We start from the raw sequence: 19,716 nt of genomic DNA, 5'->3' as shown, positions 1-19,716 counted from the left end.
TGCAGCAGCATATGCTTGCTTCTCATTAGAAATATAAGAAGAAGAAAAAAAACACACGCACACTGCCACTCAGAAAAAAAACACTATGTGGACATGGGCTCTTACTCTGTGTACTGAGGTGATTGTGGGAAGACAAACAAAGACTGTTCTGGTGAGATTTATTGTGTTTCTCTCGAGTCTGAATGAAATGTGTTTTATGATGAGTTAATGAGGAAATTACGCCCGTCTTAGTTCGGTAAAAGAGAGAAACTTGAATTCAGAAGGTGTGCAGTTGTATTTTACTCAATGGCAGGGAAAACAAATGTAAAAATATTTACTTGACGTTTTGTGAGTTTCTGTCGTTTACTTTGCTGCTTTTACATCTTCCAGATGAAATTAAGGGGGCTATTGGACTATCACTTCTTGAGGTACAAGTTGTGTCGTGACACTCGCTGGTTAGCATTGTGTCGTGACACTCGCTGGTTAGCATGCTCACATCAGTAGACATCTCTGTACCATAGTACATGGAAGTCAACACTGATGTTTCTTCATGCTCTATTCGATAATGTTAGTTCAGTTTTTGGCTCTGTCTTACAAATTTCTTCTTTAACTGTAACTATGATCTCTTGTAAAACAATATCATACCATAGCTACCATGCTCAGATAGAAAGTGAAAATAATGTTGGAATTGAAATAAATCCAGGCTTTTTTCAGAATCATCCAATACTTAGGTTCTTGTCTGGTGATTGGGTTGGGTAGCCAGTTGGCACAGCTGTTAAGCAGTGTAACAGTCGATCTTTTGTCACGGTGGGGTTCCAGCAGAACTCTAGACACTGATTGCGAGATTTATTATGAAGTATTCAGCACCTGGTTTACTGAGAAAGGACTGCGCCTTCTTGTGCGAGGGAAGGGGAGCTCATAGGCACTGTTAAGCAGTGGGATTTCTACGAGATCTGTTGTTTCTATGTTAATATGGCTGGTAATACTGTGGTAAATGCAGCCAAATGCACAGTTAGAAAAGTTTAGTTGCAGCCAGTAGTAATTTGACAGTTCACTGATGTTCAAGTTAATAATAATAAACAAACCACACACACCATCCACTTTTTGATTGTGTTAGAATAGTCAGGTATTGTGTTCATTAATAATATCCTAATCAATTTGTAGTTATATATAAGCGTACAATATATTAAACACCTGTTTATTTTCCCCACTACAACCTTCCTTGTGGCTCTTGTTAATTCCCTTTGAGCTATGTTATAGAGGGGGGCAAAGCAGTTCTTTTTAATGTGCTGAATCCATTGAAGACAAGAAAAAACATAAATTCACAGAAACTGAAACATGGCTGAATGTTCACTTCAACTCGCTTACTAGTGAACTGAGAACAGACAATTTGGTTGGATAAAAATACCGTTTGTAAGTTAAAAGTCCTATCCTATTATGTATAGCACATACACTGTATTTTGACTAAATTATTTAACGCAACATTTGGTACTATTCCTACTGACTTCAAGACATGAGAGAGAGGGAGTGTCGCAGGCTCAGATTCACTGTGTGGTACATTCAGTGAAGGTACTGAACATGCACTGTTCACTCACACTGAAAGGATGTGAGACAGTCTTGGGCTCAGCCACCCATTCAGTGTGTGTGTGCGCGCACACGTGCAGCATTTGTGTACAGATACATTAAAACTAGATAAATTTATTCATTTAGTATGTTCATCCAAAAAGTGTGTTCCTTTGAAGGACACAACACAACTATGTTTACAGCTGGCCTTTAGAGACAGTGAATTTTCACTGCGAACTGACCATCATACATTGTTTGAATGTGAATCCAGTAGCCTGGGTATCACAGAAATCTGCTGAGCTTATATTGTATTTACTCTGGCAGGTGTGTCTCACCCTCCTCCTGATCAGAAAGGCTTCTCACACTGCATATTCTTAACCCAGGGTTATCCTTATGGTGCATTCAGACCAAACACGAAGAGAATATTCACTTTGTGTTACACATGCAAGTTTTATCACAGAATTGTTCATTTTCATCTGCATTACTCGCGCTGGTGCGTCCAGCTCTGTGAATTTCATTGTCTTTCTTCTTCTTCTGGATGAATGCTGCTTCCAGCGCTACCTGCAGCTGACTGGTGCCCAGTTCAATGACCTGTTGGCTGGGATCGGTGCCAGGATTTCCAGGCCAAATGCCAATTACAGGTTCAGCTGCGGAGCGCCTGTCCATCTGTCTCCGGTGAGTAGCAGTTTCTTAATGGGTGTGTCGAAATAGATAAATAGTAACTGTAACCAGCAGGTCAATGTTGACTGAATTTATCTGTCTTACCACATGAGTATGAACTCAAAATAAAGTGATTTTGCTGTGATCTGACTGCAATAAATGGATCAAAAGGATGCCCAAATAACAACATCGTAACGCCACCTTGTAAAAAGCCTGAATTCTGGTTTCGCCTGGATGGATTGCGGATCGATCAGGGCTATGCTGTGCTGAGACATATTTCCAGGTAGTCCAACTTCCTTGCTCACTTTCCTCCATGCAAGCTCCTTTTTCTCCCTGTCTCAGTATGAACGTGCTATTTTAATGACATCAGTGAATGTCAACGCAAATAGACTTGCGACACAACTCTTGGTCACAAAGGCCTATTGGCCTGGTGCTGGACGCAAATAAACTAAAATTTGAGTCTTTTCATTGACTTTGTATATTATGTAGACAAGCAAATAATTCACCTTGCATTTGGTCTGACTGTCCCATTAGAACTGTGCCAGAATGAACGCTTCATTAGCTTGGGGCTAACAGCTCCATTTGGTGGGGGCAAAGAAAATTCTAATAATGCTTTTAGCCCTGGGCTAAATCATAACTGTTTATCTGATATGTGGTGGGTTTGGGACCAGTCTTCATTTAAAAACACACATCACATGTTCACTGTTCTAATTGGGTGTAAGTCCTGGTCAAATATGAATCAATATTTTGTTACAACATTGCCTATTTTTAACCTCAAATGTTTTCAGAAACATATGTCAGTTTTGTGGCAGGGACTCTTAAAACAAATAAGATTTCTATCAGAATGTTAGAAAAAATGGTTAGTGCGAACTAGCAGGACTCACTCTGGCCGTACTGACTGTACTGGTAGCCGGCAGCAGCCACAGCGGGATCCATGCTGTAGCTGGTGGTGCTGTACGTAGGGGGGCAGTAGGACTGCGATGACGGAAGGCTGTCCACCGTCTTAATGGAGGACTCAGCTGAACGCTGGCTGCAGCTAGCTGAGATGGCATTGGATGGAGAGGAGTCCAGGGCACTGTGGAGTGGTGATAAGGAGAAGTCGTGTTGTGGCTGTGAAGAAACACCGCTGGGGTTACTCAGAATGCTCATCACCTGCAAACATAGAGAAGAAGATTTTCAGCATGTTTTTCCTAATGAACAATTTGGTCCAGAGCAACATATCTCAACACCCACATCTCAGATCACCATGACATCTGCTCTGATTATTCATGACAGTAATTTCTTATGACATTGATGACCGTCTGAGCTATCCTTTAGTGTCACCAAAATGTCTATGTTGCTCGAACAATGTCTTATAATCTAACAGCCAGATTGCCCTGGAATTTGCTGACAACATACTGTATATTTTCCCCAGGATATGAACCTTTTGATTGTAAAAATCACATGTTGCTACAAGTGCTACCCACATAGTGACAGAAGTACCCAAGTACATGGTCATTTTACAGTCATTGTTAAAGGATGCTTAAACATTTTGAAAAACTCTTTTGTTCCCTCTTCTTTGAGAGTGCTATGAGAGGAAAGACCTGTCACACTGTGCCAGCCCGAAAAAAAAACAAACAGGAAAAAACTGAACTTTTTAGTACAGACTATAAGCTTTTCAATGTCATGTATACATTGTGGTCTGACAGAACTGGAAGGGTCTGTGTATTTGGCCACAGAAGCAATTAAATTGGGTCGTGCCAACTTTGTGTGTGTGCAGTCCAGGGAGTTGTTCATTAAACAGATATTTATATAGTTTATGTGCTCACGCATGGGTCAGGGTTTCCTTGGAGGACTGCACTTCTCCCATCAAGTTTTTTTTTTTTATAAATCCTAATGTGATAAACATCTGTTTCTCAAACCCTCATGTATTAGTAGTATTTGGCGTTCCCTTCCCTCTGTGCCAGTTTGCCTTGTTCCCCCGTGACAGCGTTCCAGTCCATTTCCTTGTGTGAGCATTTGTGTTTAGTGAGCTTAGTCATCTGACCATTGCCTGCCTTTTGGCCCTGCCTCTGCCTGCCAATTATGATACATCTGCATCTGAATCCAACCTTGTGGTTCAGTCTTGACAATGCCATCCCATGATGCTGGCATGCCATGGCTCAGGGAGGATAGAGAGATACCCAACAGTCAGCCAGCTCCCTTTGGAAAGCTCCCGTTGTGGTAAGGAGATACAATGGGACTGGTAAGGTGTGATTCTATGCTGTTCCCCTTACCCTTACATGCCCAGTTCAGCAAGGAGTTCCAAGAAGATGGCTAATGGCAATTTGAATTGGCTCATAAGCCTGTCATCATCTTGGGCCAATAAATCAGTGCGGTTCCTAAAAACATGCTCCCTCCAGCTGTTGCTTATCAAGAAGGAACCGTCATGATGACCTTGTTGACTTAATGAACCATCATGCAGGGGATAAATCAAGCACTACACAATTAAGCCCATCCGACACCATGTTTTCTTCCCAGGATCAATGGATCTATGCATTGCACCTCCTGCGTGCCAAGTGTCAAAACAGTTGCGATCCCTACACACCTGCCATACACCATCAGCAAGTAAAAGGACATTATACCTAGTCCTAACAGTGATTAAGAAACACATAAGACCTCAGCCATTTGTATTGTACTAATAACATTATAATGAAGTTATAATTAAGTTATAAAAATGAGAAACAAAAAAAATTGAATGAAGAGATTAATCAGACAAAAGTAATATGCAAGCTGAAGTTGAGATGATACAATGAGTTTGCAAAATAAAAGAGGAACAACAGTTGACCATTAAGTCATCACGCAACCGGAAGCGGCTGCATGGCCTTATAAGGAAGTAAGCAAAGCCACCCTCTGAAGCAATAGATGGCCAGCTGAGACAGTATGAAAAACGCAGCAACAGACGATGTTCTTCCTTCGCTCTCCTTCCTTGGATTAACCGAGATGGAGTATGTGAGCAGCCTTTCATCGCAGAATGGACTTCAAGAGATTTGCAGTTGGATCCAAGGATAACAGAGCACAAGGAGGACTGACCATTTTCCAACCAACTGTGGATTATAATTTTGACTTTGGAGTCTCTTTCGCTCACTCTGCTGGCATGGAGTTGGGACTTTGAGGGAACTTGGGGACCTTGGGCAGGGTTGTGAGTTACCACAGAGACTTGGACTTTCAGCAGGAAGGGAAAGGCATACTGGCCAGGTGGCCTTACCCTCTCATTCTCTACTACATCTAAGTAGCTCTCAGCACTTTTAGATTAATCTTTATTATACACTGAGTTGTGATCTTTATCAATAGGTATTCTTGATAATGATTGATAGTAATTGAGATAAGTGAGCTATATGCTTTGCCCTTGTTAAAACTTTGTAATAAACCTTCAACTGTAGTTGAAGTAGAAGTTGTGGACAGATTTCCACATCCAGTTTTTTTTCTAACGTGACCCTAGAGGGGCTCCGCAGATACGGACTGAGTCAATGAGGACATAAAACAGCGTGTCTGGTTCCAGAGGGAGGAGAGAGAAACTCAGGGCCCTGATGTGTTCACTGTAGTCTGGACTGCTCACATGTGCCACCTGGTGGTCATTGATGCACACTGCAGCTAATGCAAAATCAGCTGGGTAAAATAAGAGTCCCCCCTATTTTCTGCCGCATCACAGTGCCTTTAACACCACGGCAATGGCATTCTCTGAAAGGAGAAACATCTGTAAACGTACAGTAAGGAAATAATAAAGAGTTACTGGCTGCTGGATTGTGTTGTAATTGTACATAGTCTGATCATTCATTGCCAAAGACAATTCATTATTTACTAATGAAGGAAAGCAGAAGTACCTCAAGTAAATGATAAAAACAAATTGTAAATGAATAATAAATGCTAGACACATCAAATTTATTATTAATGGCCATTGTTCAAGTCATCTGTTTTTTTTTTGTTTTTGTTTTTTTAATATTGTGGTAAGTATTGTATTGTGGACTTTTTTCGTGATAATATAGTACGCTTAGGTTTTGGTGTCATTACACCTCTTGAAATTAAATTGTAGAGATATTCTTCCAGAAGGTATGCTGTATGTGCTTCAAGGTCATATCTTTACTCGAAGGAGGAAAGGTAGTGAAATATATATAGCGTGCGCACACACACACACACACACACACACACACAACATATACACTCTAACTGTATACATTTATACTTAAAACTAGCAGCACTCACCAGATAACTCAATATCCCATAATCCCTAACACATCAATCCCCTATCAGTGTGAGGAGTTTTTAACAGATAAAGAGATGAGTGGAGAACAGAGGTGTGCAGATGTGCTAAGGTTATCTTTGTGTCACACCTTACCATTTCCTCCATTCACATCTGTTGCTCAGTCACTCACTACACTACTTTGAAACACTATCCTCCACATCATCCTACTTATCTTTTTATTAGCTCAGCTTGGTGCTCAGTTCTGAGCTGAGATCCAAAATAGTGAGCTAAGAGAAAGAAAGAACAGTGTGCCACAATCAAGGATTAAATCATTCTTGATGTTAACTTTAACTTCACTGCATAACTGTATATTTACATCTAAAACATATGTGGCTTCATTATGATTGGACTCACAGTGTCTGGTTGTGCTTCTGTAGTGGGCGGATACAGTGGCTGGGATTAAGAGTGATGTTGACATGTTACTGCTGTCAGACAGGATCTATCACTATCTGTCATGGAATAGTACATCAGACAGTAACTACAAAGCACATTGAGCATGTCAGTGTTAAATGTAGAATATCTGATGTAATCAGAGGTAATTATGCTAATTTACTATAAGCAGATGTGTTTTTTGTCAGAGGCCATAACCCTGAAAGTCCCAACTCCCCCATTAGTGATGAAAAGAAAAATCAAATTCAATTTCATGATCAAGAAATATTCAAATAAACAGAGCAGCAACAGCAAATGGTAACACTTTATAACAACGTGTTGATGAAGGTTCTCAGTCATCCAGGTCATAGTAATTCTAAGTGCTGTATCATAGGAAACTGGACATTTCACCTCTCATCCAAGAGGCTTCTTCAGTTCTAACTAACTGGAGGGGACTCCGTGTGGGAGCAAAAAGTTTGCCTGTAAATTGTTTGCCTATAAATTGCCAACAAATTACAGGCAAACTGTAAGAATTCACTTTTTAGGAGACGTTTGTAACTGTTCCCCTCAGTTGGCTTGTTTGATGGTTCACCTGAAATGATCTGGACAATGGCTCAAAGCTGGTCTTCAGTTATGTTGAAGGGCCTCAAGTCCATGGCGATCCATATAGCCATAGCATCAGTTAGCTTAGCTGTTGTCTCTTTGTTAACAGGCTTGCCCTGGCTGCACTCTGCTACTGTAGTTTGGCAAATGCGGCTTGACCCCGTCAAGTGCCAGCATCTTTGCTTAACATCAGCATAAACATGCTTTGCCCAAGATGGTACTTAAAGCTTGTGCTTCAGCGGAAAGACGGTTCATCACTGTAGTATTTGCACACAACTTTGGTTTTATCCAAGCGTCCATCTAATAGCTTTTTAAAATGAAACTTGCCATTCAGCAGACTGGGGGATATATCCCTTAAACGTATATACATTTTGCATGCCTTTCAGTAATTAGCCAGGTAAACATCCACGCTGGAATTACAGGAAGAACTTGATAGGCTTGATAGGCTTGATTTACCATATATTAATAATGGTTGTTATAGAGTTAACCAGCAAACAAATGCATTCTAAAACTGACTGAATTGAAATTCAACTATCATATTGCCTTGGCTAAGTAAATAAGCTTAACCCAGAGACAAGTGAAACTGACCTCACTGTGTCCCTGTGATGTTTTTAGTTTTTGCATGTTATAAACACAGGTGAAGTCACTACTCATTACCCTACCCCTCACATTGATTTCTTATCGCTCTCTCCTTCCCACCTTATAATCCTCAAAACCAATAGAAACTACACATCTTTTAACAGACAGACAGCTAGGCAAATAGATGGCCAGAAAGCTAACTTTAGAGATGATCAGACATATGGATAGACAGGTGAACAGTCTGGCAGATGGTAGGGGGTTGGATAGGGAGAACATGAAGCAAGGGAAATAGAATGAAGGAAGAGATGAGGGGGAAATGGTTACAGTGAAAAAAATATAAAGAGGAAGTACTGTAGATAAATAAAAGGTACAAGGTACAAGGTACAAGGTAAATATATTGTCATTTTTTTAAATCACAAGGATTAAAAAAAAAAAAGAAACAATGTTTGAGTCCTTTGAGTCTTGCTGCATCTATTTAAGAAAAAGGGGTGTTGATTAATTGATGATTCTCACAGCCTGGGAAATGAAGCTGCTCCGTAGTCTGGTGGTTTGGCAGTGGCTACATCTTTTACCAGATGGCAGCAGGGTGAACTAGGGTGTCTTTTAGTATCCTTTGGGCTCTTGCAGTTACAGAATGTTGTACTCAAGCCCAGAGTGTTATTTTTTCTTATTAGCTTCATGGGTACGATTGTGTTGAATGCTGAGCTAAAGTCAACCAACAGTATTCTGATGTAGCAGTTCTTATTTTCCAGGTTTGCGAAGATTGAGTGAAAAGCATATGGCATCCTCTGTGGATCTGTTGGTTCTGAAAGCATTCTGGTGAGGGTCCAGGCTGGCAGGGATGTTGCCTTGGATGTGCTGGAGAACCAGTTTGTTGAAGCACTTCATCAGGATGGGGGTGGAAGCCACATGGCAGTAGTCATTAAGACTAAACAGAGTATTCACCCCCTTCAAGTCGGTATTTAGTAGATGCACCTTTGGCCTCAATCACAGCACTGAGTCTGTGTGGATAGGTCTCAATCGGGCTTGCACATCTAGGCACTACAGTTTTACTTCATTCTTCTTTGCGAAACTGCTCAAGCTGTCAGATTGCAAGGGGATCAGTCACAGCCACAAATTCTGTATTGGATTGAGATCTGGGTTTTTACTTGGCCACTCCAGAACATTCACCTTGTTGTCTTTAAACAATTTCTGTATAGCTTTCGCTGCACGTTTTGGGTCATTGTCTTGCTGGAAAATGATTCTTCTCCCAAGTTATAGTTCTCTTGCAGACTGAATCAGGTTGTCCTCCAGGATTTCCCTATATTTTCCTGCATTCATTTTAACCTCTACCTTTACAAGCCTTCCATCTCAGCTGCTGAAGCATTTAACTCCTTCAGAGTAGTCATAGGTGTCTTGGTGGCCTCCCTCACTAGTCTCCGTCGTGCACGGTCACTCAGTTTGTGTGGACGGCCTGCTCTAGGCAGAGTTACACATGTGCCATATTCCTTCCATTTCTGAATGATGGATTTAACTGAACTCCAGGGGGATGTTCAGTGACTGTAATTGTATCCACCCCTATTCATACTTTTCAGTGACTTTACACAGAGTTGCTTGGAGTGTTTTTCTGTCTTCATTGTGTAATTGTAGCCAGGAATACTGATTAACCAGTGACTGAACATTTCATACTGCTTTTGTAGCCTGTGACATTTTGAATCGCCCGCCTTTAGAGCTGTTGGTGTTGAAGTCTCTCTCCAGTCTCTGCTGATGTCTCCTCTTTGCCTCCTTGATGCCAGCTTTGAGTCTTGCTCTGGTGGTGATATAGGCTTCCTTGTCACCTGATTGAAAGGCAGCTTTTTTGGCTCTGAAAAGAGCCCTCACCTCTCCATTTATCCAGGCCTCTGGTTGGGGAATGATCTTACTGTCTTTATGATCATCACGTCATCAACACATTTGCTGATTTATGATGTCACTGAAGATGTATATTCCTAAAGACTGATGTTGTTATCATGAATGGCAGCATCTCTGAACATTTGCCAGTCTGTGCACCCTAAACAGTTGTGTAGGGCTGCTGTGGCTTCATCTGTCCACACTTAAACAGTTTTAACTGATGGTTTGACCCTCTTTATCAACTGAAAGAAAGTACGCAGAAGAAGCAGGGAAATATGATCTGATAGGCCAAAGTGAAGACGTGGGAGGGCTTTGTAGCTGCCAGGAATATTTGTGTAGACGTGGTCCAGGATATTTCTTCCTCTGGTGGGGATCTGAACATGCTGGTGGAATTTGGGCAAAACAGATCTGAGGTGAAAATTACATCTGGTTGTTTACACATGTTGCTGCTGATGACATCATACAGTTCCTGCAGTGCATTTTTTGAGTTTGCATCTGGGGGTAGGTGTGCCGCAACAATAAAAATACTGGTGAATTCTCTGGCCAGATAATATGGTCCATATCTTAGCATCAGAAATTCGACATATGGTGAACACTGTCCTGCCACTTTAACTCCGTTTGAGCACCAAGCATTATTTATAATAATAACTTTTTATTTATATAGCACCTTTAAAAACAGGGTTTACAAAGTGCTTTGACAAAGAAAGCAGAAGCAGGATACTCAGGAACAATTAAGACAAACAGAGCAATAAAGTGCAATAAAAACATTTCATATAAGAGCAATGGAAACATATAAGAATTGATAGATCATTAAGTAATTATATAGGGTAAAATACAGAGAATACAAACAAAACTGGGAAGATAAAAATAAATAAATAAGAAGTGATAAAATGAAACTTAAAAATTAAAAAGTAAAAGAGGAGACGACATCACAAAAAGGCAAGTCTATAAAAGTGGGTTTTAAGAAGTGATTTAAAAGAAGTTACTGATTCTGCAAGCCTTATCTCCTCAGGTAGGTCGTTCCAAAGTCGAGGGGCTGTGACAGAGAAAGCTCGGTCGCCTTTAGATTTAAGCCTCGACTTTGGAACAGCCAGGAGACCCCCACCCGAGGATCTAAGGCTGCGAGTTGGTTCATATGGGGTTAACATTTCAGTTATGTAGCTTGGAGCCAGACCAAGGCGAGCTTTAAAAGTGATCAGTAAAATCTTAAAATCAATTCTAAAACGAACAGGGAGCCAGTGAAGGGAAGCTAAGACTGGGGTGATGTGATGTCGTCTGTTAAAACCAGTGAGAAGCCTAGCTGCTGCGTTCTGAACCAGTTGGAGGCGAGAGAGGGACTTGTGATGTATGCCGGAAAGGAGGGAGTTACAGTAGTCTAGCCTGGAGAAAATGAATGCGTGGATAACTTTTTCCAAGTCAGAATGTGAAAGTATAGGTTTGATTTTTGAGATGGTTCTGAGTTGGAGGTAGCAGGACTGGACAACTGTTTTAATGTGTTTGTCAAAGGTGAGCTCTGAATCAAATATGACTCCCAAGTTTCTAGCAGCGGGTTTAATGTTAGTGGAGAGTGGACCAAGGCTATTTGCAATGATGCTGGTGTCTGTGTTTGGGGGACTGAATAAGATGATTTCTGATTTGGACTTGTTAAGTTGAAGAAAGTTTTGTGCCATCCAACAGTTAATGTCATTGAGGCAGTTTAAGACAGCAGCTAGGCTTCTTGGGTCATGCGGTCTCAGCGGAAGGTATATCTGTGTGTCGTCTGCATAGCAATGGAAAGAGATGTTGTGTTGTTGAATGATGTGGCCTAGAGGAAGCATATAAATAGAAAATAAAATTGGACCTAAAACAGAACCTTGCGGTACACCACAGATAACTTGAGCTGTAGATGATGTATGATTACCTATGGTGACCGCAAAGGTTCTCTCTAAAAGGTAAGAATAAAACCAACTAAGCGCAGTGTCCTTGATGCCAACCCAGGTTTTGAGGCGGTCAATTAAAATGGCGTGATCTACAGTGTCAAATGCGGCACTGAGGTCTAAAAGAATTAAAATTGCACTTTCCCCTCTGTCGACTGTTAAAAGCAGGTCATTGGTAACCTTGAGGAGGGCAGTTTCTGTACTATGTAATGCTCTAAAACCTGATTGAAACTTCTCAAAGATGTCATTATGACACATAAATGCTAAAAGCTGAGTTGAAACCACCTTTTCTAAAACTTTGGATAAAAACTGGAGTCTAGAAATTGGCCTAAAATTACTAAGAACAGATGGATCAAGGTTTGTTTTCTTTAAAAGAGGTTGGACCACAGCGTGTTTGAAACTGGAAGGAAAAATGCCATTTTCCAGAGAGCTGTTAATAATCAATAAAATACTAGGCCCAACTATGTCAATGACGTCTTTTAGAAATTTTGTTGGAATAATATCAAGACTGCACGTAGTTGATTTCATCTTGGTCATGATTTCAGATAAAAGAGGCATAAAAACAGGTGTAAAATTGCTAAAATGTGTGTGGACGTCCCTACTGACATGTAAGATGCGGTCTGGAGGAGTTATTTTCTGCTTGATATCATTGACCTTGTTGATAAAAAATTCTAAAAACATCTCACATGTGTCATCTGAGGCGTCACTAAAATGGCTGTTGGAGGGAGTAATGACAGAGTCTATGACCTGGAATAAAATTTTGGGGTTTGAGTGATTGGATGAAATGAGATTTGAGAAGAAGGAAGTTCTTGCATCTTTAACTGCTTTCTGATAAGTCCTCATAGATTCTTTCCAGATTTCATAAAAAATGTGCAGTCCTGTTTTCTTCCATTTTCGCTCTTTTTTCCTACATTCTCTCTTTAATTCCTGGGTGAGATCGTTTAGCCAGGGCTGTGGAGAGTTCTTTACTTTCTTATTTTTGTAAGGAGCAACAGAGTCCAGGACCGTCTGGGAGGTGTGATTAAAAAGAGAGACAAGCTCTTCAGTGCTAAAATTTGGTTTAAAAGCAGTTAAAAAAGCAGAATTAAAAAGCTCAGAAAATTTGCTAGCAGACATGGAATTAAAAACCCGACGTCGGGCTGCTGTAGTGCGTTCAATAGCTACCTGAGATAAAACCACATTGAATAAAATTCCTTTGTGATCAGACACACAGATATCCTTTGTCTCAAAGTTACCTGGGCTGAGACCGCAGTATAAAACCAAGTCAAGAGTGTGACCCTTTGAGTGTGTTGGTCCTTGTACTCCCTGAGTGAGGTTAAAAGATTCAATAGTTTCCATAAAATCTGTGGCAAGAGATTGGGTAGGGCAGCAGACATGTATGTTAAAATCACCTAGAATAAGAATCTTGTCATATTTTGACATAAGATGGGATAAAATTTCAGCAAACTCTTGGATGAAAACACTGTTTGGTTTTGGAGGTCTGTAGATTATTAGAATTAAAACTGGGACTTCGGAGTGTAAAATAAAAGCAAGATGTTCAAACGATGTAAAAGTGTTATATAAAATACGGGTACATTTAAAATCATTTCTGTAAATGACAGCAACCCCCCCTCCCCTGCCTGATATTCTTGGTTGATTGAGGTGTGTGAAATTAGGGGGGGTTGACTCGATGAGAGGGCTGCTGTCTCCCTGGGATAACCATGTCTCTGTGATGATAAAAAAGTCAAGGACATTCAAAGTAATAAAATCATGACATAAAAAGGTTTTGTTGTTTAGGGATCTGATATTTAAAAGGCCAAAATGTACAGGTTTACAGACAGGTGTATTGGGTAACAGAGGTCGTGAGGGGATATGGATTAGATTGTTCTGATTTGCAGCGGAGGGTTGTGATATTGAGCGCGCTGCTGTGGGTCTACGGTAAGAGATGACAGTAGATATAGAAGAAGGCGATACAGTTCTGGGAGGTGTAAAGACAGTAGTATGTGACAGTGACTTAACAGATCCTACCGTGCCGCCATGTCAGTCTCTCAGAGTGGAGTCCATGTTTTCTGACAACATCTGGGATCCCCTCCAGTTTGGGTGGAGGCCATCACGCTTCAACAGGATGGGCCTCGCCCAGAACAGGTCGAAGTTGTTGATGAAGGGGATCCCAGTGGCGGCACAGTAGTCTTTAAGCCAGGTGTGGAGTGAAAACAGTCTAGACCATCGTTCTATTCCTCTGTTGTGGGTGGGGATGGGGCCTGAGATGATGATCTTGTTACCAGTGTCCAGTAGTGAGATGAGAAGCGATTGAAAGTCCTGTTTTAAAACCTCTGATTATGTAGACTCCTATGTCCTGTCGGCTCCCATCCAGTGCAATAGCTTGATCTGGGATGTTAGGGGTCAACCACGTCTCTGTGAAGATGTAGGCACAGCAGTCTCTGATTTCCTTCTGAGTGAGCCTGAGTCTTATCTCATCCACTTTATTCTCCTGTGACGGGACATTAGCCAGAAGAAGGCTTGGTAGAGGAACAGATTTTGGTCAAAGTCAGGTCAGTTTAGCTCTGATGCCACCTCTCTTTCCTCTCTCTGGCTGGCCACTTGGCAGATGCCACTGGTGGAAATCCTCTCAGAGTCTGCTGGACTCAATCCAAACCCCACATTTCCTTTTCCGATATTGATAAGTGCATCTCTATCATAGGCAAAGCATGCATCAGTAGAAGGGGGCATAGAGGTGAAAAAAACAGAAAAATATATCAAGAATGTAGCAAGGATTGAAGGAACTATGACAATGAAATTGGTGATAAAGAAAATATATAAAATAAATAAGTAGAATAAAATATATAAAACAAAAGTGAAGATGGTGCACTTTTTTTACTGTAAAAAAAATGCAAGACCAATGACAAGATTATACAACAATAACTAATAGCAGACAATGCATACTAACAGTAAATAGTAAAAAATTAAAAATAAAAAGAGAGAGAGAAGTAATGCATTTCCAAACTTGTGTCATTGATATGGGATTGATGTGTTAGGGATTATGGAATATAGAGTTATGTGGTGAGTGCTGCTAGTTTTAAGTATAAGTGTATATGGTTAGAGTGTATATATTGTGTGTGTGCGTGTGTGTGTAGGGGGATTAGATCATGGGCATATTAAATGAGATTATGAAAGAGACCTTTTCAAATGTGTGGTTTTGTGCTGCTATGAAATCTTTTTTATTGAAACATGTTCTGTGAGAGGGTTTAACCATTGTGTTTATTGGGTTTCCTTTTTTCCAGTTAAAATTATGTTTTTGTGGCAACAGCAAGGGTGGTAATGAGGGGTTTGTAGTTGTGGCTGGGTGGGCTGATTGCTGATCACCAAGCAGGCAGAGGGATGGAGAGAGAGGGACGCTGTAGCTCATTATTACGGATATCCTGTCAGTGTTTTGTTTCTAGAAGTGATTGTAAAAGTAATTGATGTGTTGTCTGAATTGTGAGCATGTATTCTGGGTGAGGATGTTGTAGCGATCGAGGACTACAATTACTTAAGCTTTCACATCAACAACAGACTAGCTTGGAAGACCAACACAGAGGCTGTATATAAGAAAGGCGTGAGCAGACTATTTTTCCTAAGGTGGTTAAGATCCTTCAATGTATGCAGCAAAATGTTGGAAATCTTATATCCATCTGTTGTGTCATTGGAGCATTGGAGCTGAAAACAGGAGTAAACTTAGCAAAGTGATTAACAAGGCTGGCTCCATCATTGGCTGCAACCACCTTTGAAGTTGTTGTGAGGATGAGGACACTGAAAAAACTATTATCCATAATGAATAAGTCCAATCACTTCTCCACCATCTACTGAAAGACAGTGGAGCAATTTCTCCAACAGACAGGTTCAGTTTCACTGTTGCAAGGATCAATACAAGAAATCTCTCCTTCCCAAAGAAATAACTCTTTACAACACCTCCCACCAGTTCTCACTCATCTAAGGCTTCACACGAAGCATTTTTATACCTTCTTTCTCCCTCTCACCAACACCACCCACTCCTTTCCCTCCTGCACCAGCTCTACTACTATTACAATCTAACTGGTAACCTTTAATGAATCAGGCAAAGAAGCTCTTTTTCAGAGCAGGCTGGGGTTGAGTGAGAGGTTGGAGGCAAGCAGTGGGATGTTGGCCCGTTGATGGATGTCAGGTCAAACACAGGCTGACAGTGTTAATATCTGCTCCATATCACCATAATGACATGTGAATAAACAGAGAGATGGCTCTTAGCTTGTGGCTGACAGGAAGAGCGCTGCTGCAAAAAGCAGACAGCTGGGTCCTGAATGCTTCGCATAGACGGACAGTGCCAACAGACAGACAGTAGAAATATCAGTTAGTTGTGAGGGAATACCTGCTTTGAAATATATTATATATACCTTGCAATACCTAGAGTGACGACAGACAGCAACAGAATCTGATGTTACCAGCTTTGTTCAATTTGGTGCATCTCATTTTGCAGGTTCATAAAGATGGTAGGGGAAGGTGATCTAGCAAAAAAATTCTGTCACCATCTCTATAATTGCAATCACAATCCACAAACTACATTGCATTCTTATTCTCATTTTTGAAATCTCCTGTAGAACATAGCCAGACTTCAGACAATTTCTCTATTTACACCACTACAAAATATTGCATTAAAGACACAGGCTCCTCGTCTGCCCTGTTGCTGGCTAAAACTGCTGCCTTTTTACAACATGTCACCCAAGACAGAGCCACGTGAAGTAATTAATCCATTCAGTATAGCCACATAGTTGGCTACATCACTCTATTGCTAAGTTCACATAATGTGGATCCATTGGTCAATAGAGGTTATGTGAAGTTTGGGGCCAAGCAAGGAACAGTTAATAACACAATCTTTACAATTCTCTAAAAAAGTACACTCAACAAATACATAAATGCAACACGTTTGTTTTCACTGACATTTTTCACAGGTTGAAATAAAAGATTTAAGACTTTTTCTGTTCACACAAAATAATTATTTCTCTCAGATTTTTTATGTTTGTTTCTTTGATAAGGTAATCCATCAATCTGACAGGTGTGGCATATTAAGATGCTGATTGAACAACATAATTAGTGCGCAGGTGTGCCGTGGAATGGTCACATTAAAGGCCACTCTGAAATCTTTAGTTTTTATCTTGAAAAAAGACATTTATTAGGCACTCAAATATGGATAGAACACGAATATGGTTACAGATATGCTGGAACACCCTGTCGTACACATCTCATCAAAATATCTGTGTATTTAAACTGCCATCAATAAAACAGACCTGTGTTTGTTGTCCTTGCTGCAGCCTGCCCATATCATAACCCCACCACCACCACCATGGGGCACTCTGTTCACAACGTTAACATTAGCCAACCACTCGCCCACATGACATCATACATGCGTTCTGCTATCTGTCTGGTACAGTGTAAACCACGATTCATCAGTGAAGAGAACACTTCTCCAAAGTGACAGACACCACTGAAGGTGAGGTTTCAACTAATGAATGCAGTCGGGTCAAGACCCTGGTGAGGAGGCAGATAAGCTTCCCCCTGACAGTTTTCCAAACCAAATGTTGCATCAGTTGTCTGGGCGGCCAGTCTCAGACAACCTTGCAGGTAAAGAAGCTAAATGTGGAGGTCCTGGGCTGATGTGGTTACATGTGGTATGCGGTTGTGAGGCCAGTTAGATGTACTACCTATTTCTCAGAAACAACATTGGAGACAGCTCATGGAAGTGAAATGAACATTCAATTGACGGGCATAAGGAGGCCATGATTCTTCAGGATTTGGGTGACCCTCTGATATTCTATCAAGCATCAGTCTACACTGACTCTTTTATTTATGACCATGTAATTTGCTGTGGAGGAGAAATCCTTATGGTTTCATGTCCTTTCCTCTGGTGCAATTTCAACTTGTACAGTGCTCACATGTAACAGCTAAACAGATGTTTGTAAATATATAACGAGATAAAGTGTGGCCAGTAGAACAAAATTTGACTTAAAGTGACATTTCACCCCTCTTACCTCTCCTCCTACCTGTAATGCTATCCATCCATCTAGATTGTTTTAACTGAAACCCTAACCCTAACTCGAACCCTGACCATGAGGGAGCCCCGGGCATGTGCCTCCAGATGTCCTGCCGCCTCACCCTAAGGCCTGGACTACACGAATACGATACATTCCTAAACGCACATTTTTCTGTCCAATTGGGCCTCTCAACCACACGAACACGGCGATTTCACCCACATAAACGGAGATATTTTTAAACGGATAAAAAAGTGGAGAAATAAAAAAATATCTGATTGAGTTAAACGGAGCTGGTGTTGACGCAATGACGTGAAGCGCCTAGCGACAAGCCGTTCGCACATGCGCATTGAAGCAAAACGGTTGTCAACAACAATGGCCGACATGTACCGGGCTATCTATGTGTGCTTTGCACTTTTAGGTCTCATCTCAGCTCTACACATGAACATAACGTTGTTGCAACAACTCCACTTCATCATCGGTCCACACAAAAGATTCTATTTTCATTTTCTTTGCCATAACTTCTTACCCTAACTGCCGCCGTTTGACTGCTTCTTCTGGACCGTTTGACTGCGCATGCTCATAACGTTCTTCTTCTGTGGTATTTTATATTTTGCTAATCGCCACCTATCGGCTGGGCATGGCATTGCAGGCTTCAGATGCGATCGTTTTCAGTTTTGCCTATTCGTATGGACAGAGATATTTCTGTGGTGCGGACAGAGTTTTTTTTAAAAACGAGGACGAAAATATCCGCTTAAAAAAATATCCATATACGTGTAGTCCAGGCCTAAGAGCTGGAGACACACACACATACACACACACACACACACACACACACACACACACACACACACACACTCTCTTTTTCTCTCTTCTTCAGCCTGGACCATATCACACCCGCATGTGATATCAGTGACACATGGTGTGAGCACCACCATTGTTTCTTTGTTCTCTCCTATCAAAGAAACAAGTGGTGATCCACCATCTTGGACCTGAGTCCAACCCTTCTATCAGCCATTTTGTTTGTAGTCTTTCTTTGTCCATGCCAGGCAGCATGGCACTTTGAACCCTAGCCACCATTTTGCCTTTGTTCTTCCAGACACACAAACACACTCACACACACACCTGTATATAGTATATGTTAGTTAGATTGTGTGTTTTCATACTTGTGTTAAATAAAAGACTCTTGAACCTTTATGCTGTCTATTTAATATTTCACAAGAGTGAATGTTGCCAACCTCTGCTCTGTCAAGGACTCAAATCCTTCGACTATTACTAGCTGTTATGGTAATTTTGGTTGTAGTTTTTAAGTTAATTATTAATCAGAGTTACAGACTGACAGTTTAGTACCTTTTCATGAGACTGATTTGGTGACTTGGCTATCTTTTCCCTTCTTCAAGGGTGGTGCTCCCGAGGTGATCTAATGTAAATTGGATCTTATTATTTATCATAATTAATACTTATCCATGATAATCATTAATTATTATTGATTGTCAAATTTAACCCGAAATTCCCTATTATTGTTGCATAAAGCACTACATATTGTAGGTAGCCTATAGTCCATTAGCTTGATGCTAAGACATAATGGGAATTCCGATCAACGTGCTAACTTTACAAATTATCCATTTTAATTCACATGTTTAACATAAAACAACAGGTCTCCTCATTTGCCAGCATATACATTATTTCATATGATCTGGAAACGGACGTCTAACTGCTGACTGTATTGTTATCTTAGTCTGCTGTTCTGTAGCTTCAACACCACACTGAACAACTACAAGAACCTGAGAAGGTCAAAACTCAAACTCAAAAGTGTCTCAAAGTTTGGTTTTGTCTTTTTATATTTTTTAACGAAGTGTACTACTTTTCTTTCTTGTTTCATTTTTTGTCTGTGGGAGTA

General features: G+C 40.7%; 1 protein-coding gene across 4 annotated transcripts in view; it reads right to left on the bottom strand.

The window, feature by feature from the left end:
* Nucleotides 1-19,716, bottom strand: part of LOC140999628 (paired box protein Pax-7-like) — a 90,680-nt gene that overhangs the window by 5,765 nt on the left and 65,199 nt on the right. For 3 of the 4 annotated variants that reach the window (XM_073470126.1, XM_073470128.1, XM_073470125.1), the window contains one exon: nt 3,087-3,354. In XM_073470126.1, coding sequence (XP_073326227.1) covers nt 3,087-3,354 — 268 coding nt within the window. Of the gene's footprint in view, nt 1-2,103; nt 2,110-3,086; nt 3,355-19,716 lie in introns of all 4 variants that reach the window. The other variant, XM_073470127.1, reaches the window with a different exon arrangement.

The sequence above is a fragment of the Pagrus major genome, chromosome 7, assembly GCF_040436345.1.
Source record: "Pagrus major chromosome 7, Pma_NU_1.0".
Taxonomy (NCBI): Eukaryota; Metazoa; Chordata; class Actinopteri; order Spariformes; family Sparidae; genus Pagrus; species Pagrus major.
The sequence above is the reverse complement of the archived record's forward strand: the minus strand, read 5'-3'. Positions and strand labels throughout refer to the sequence as shown.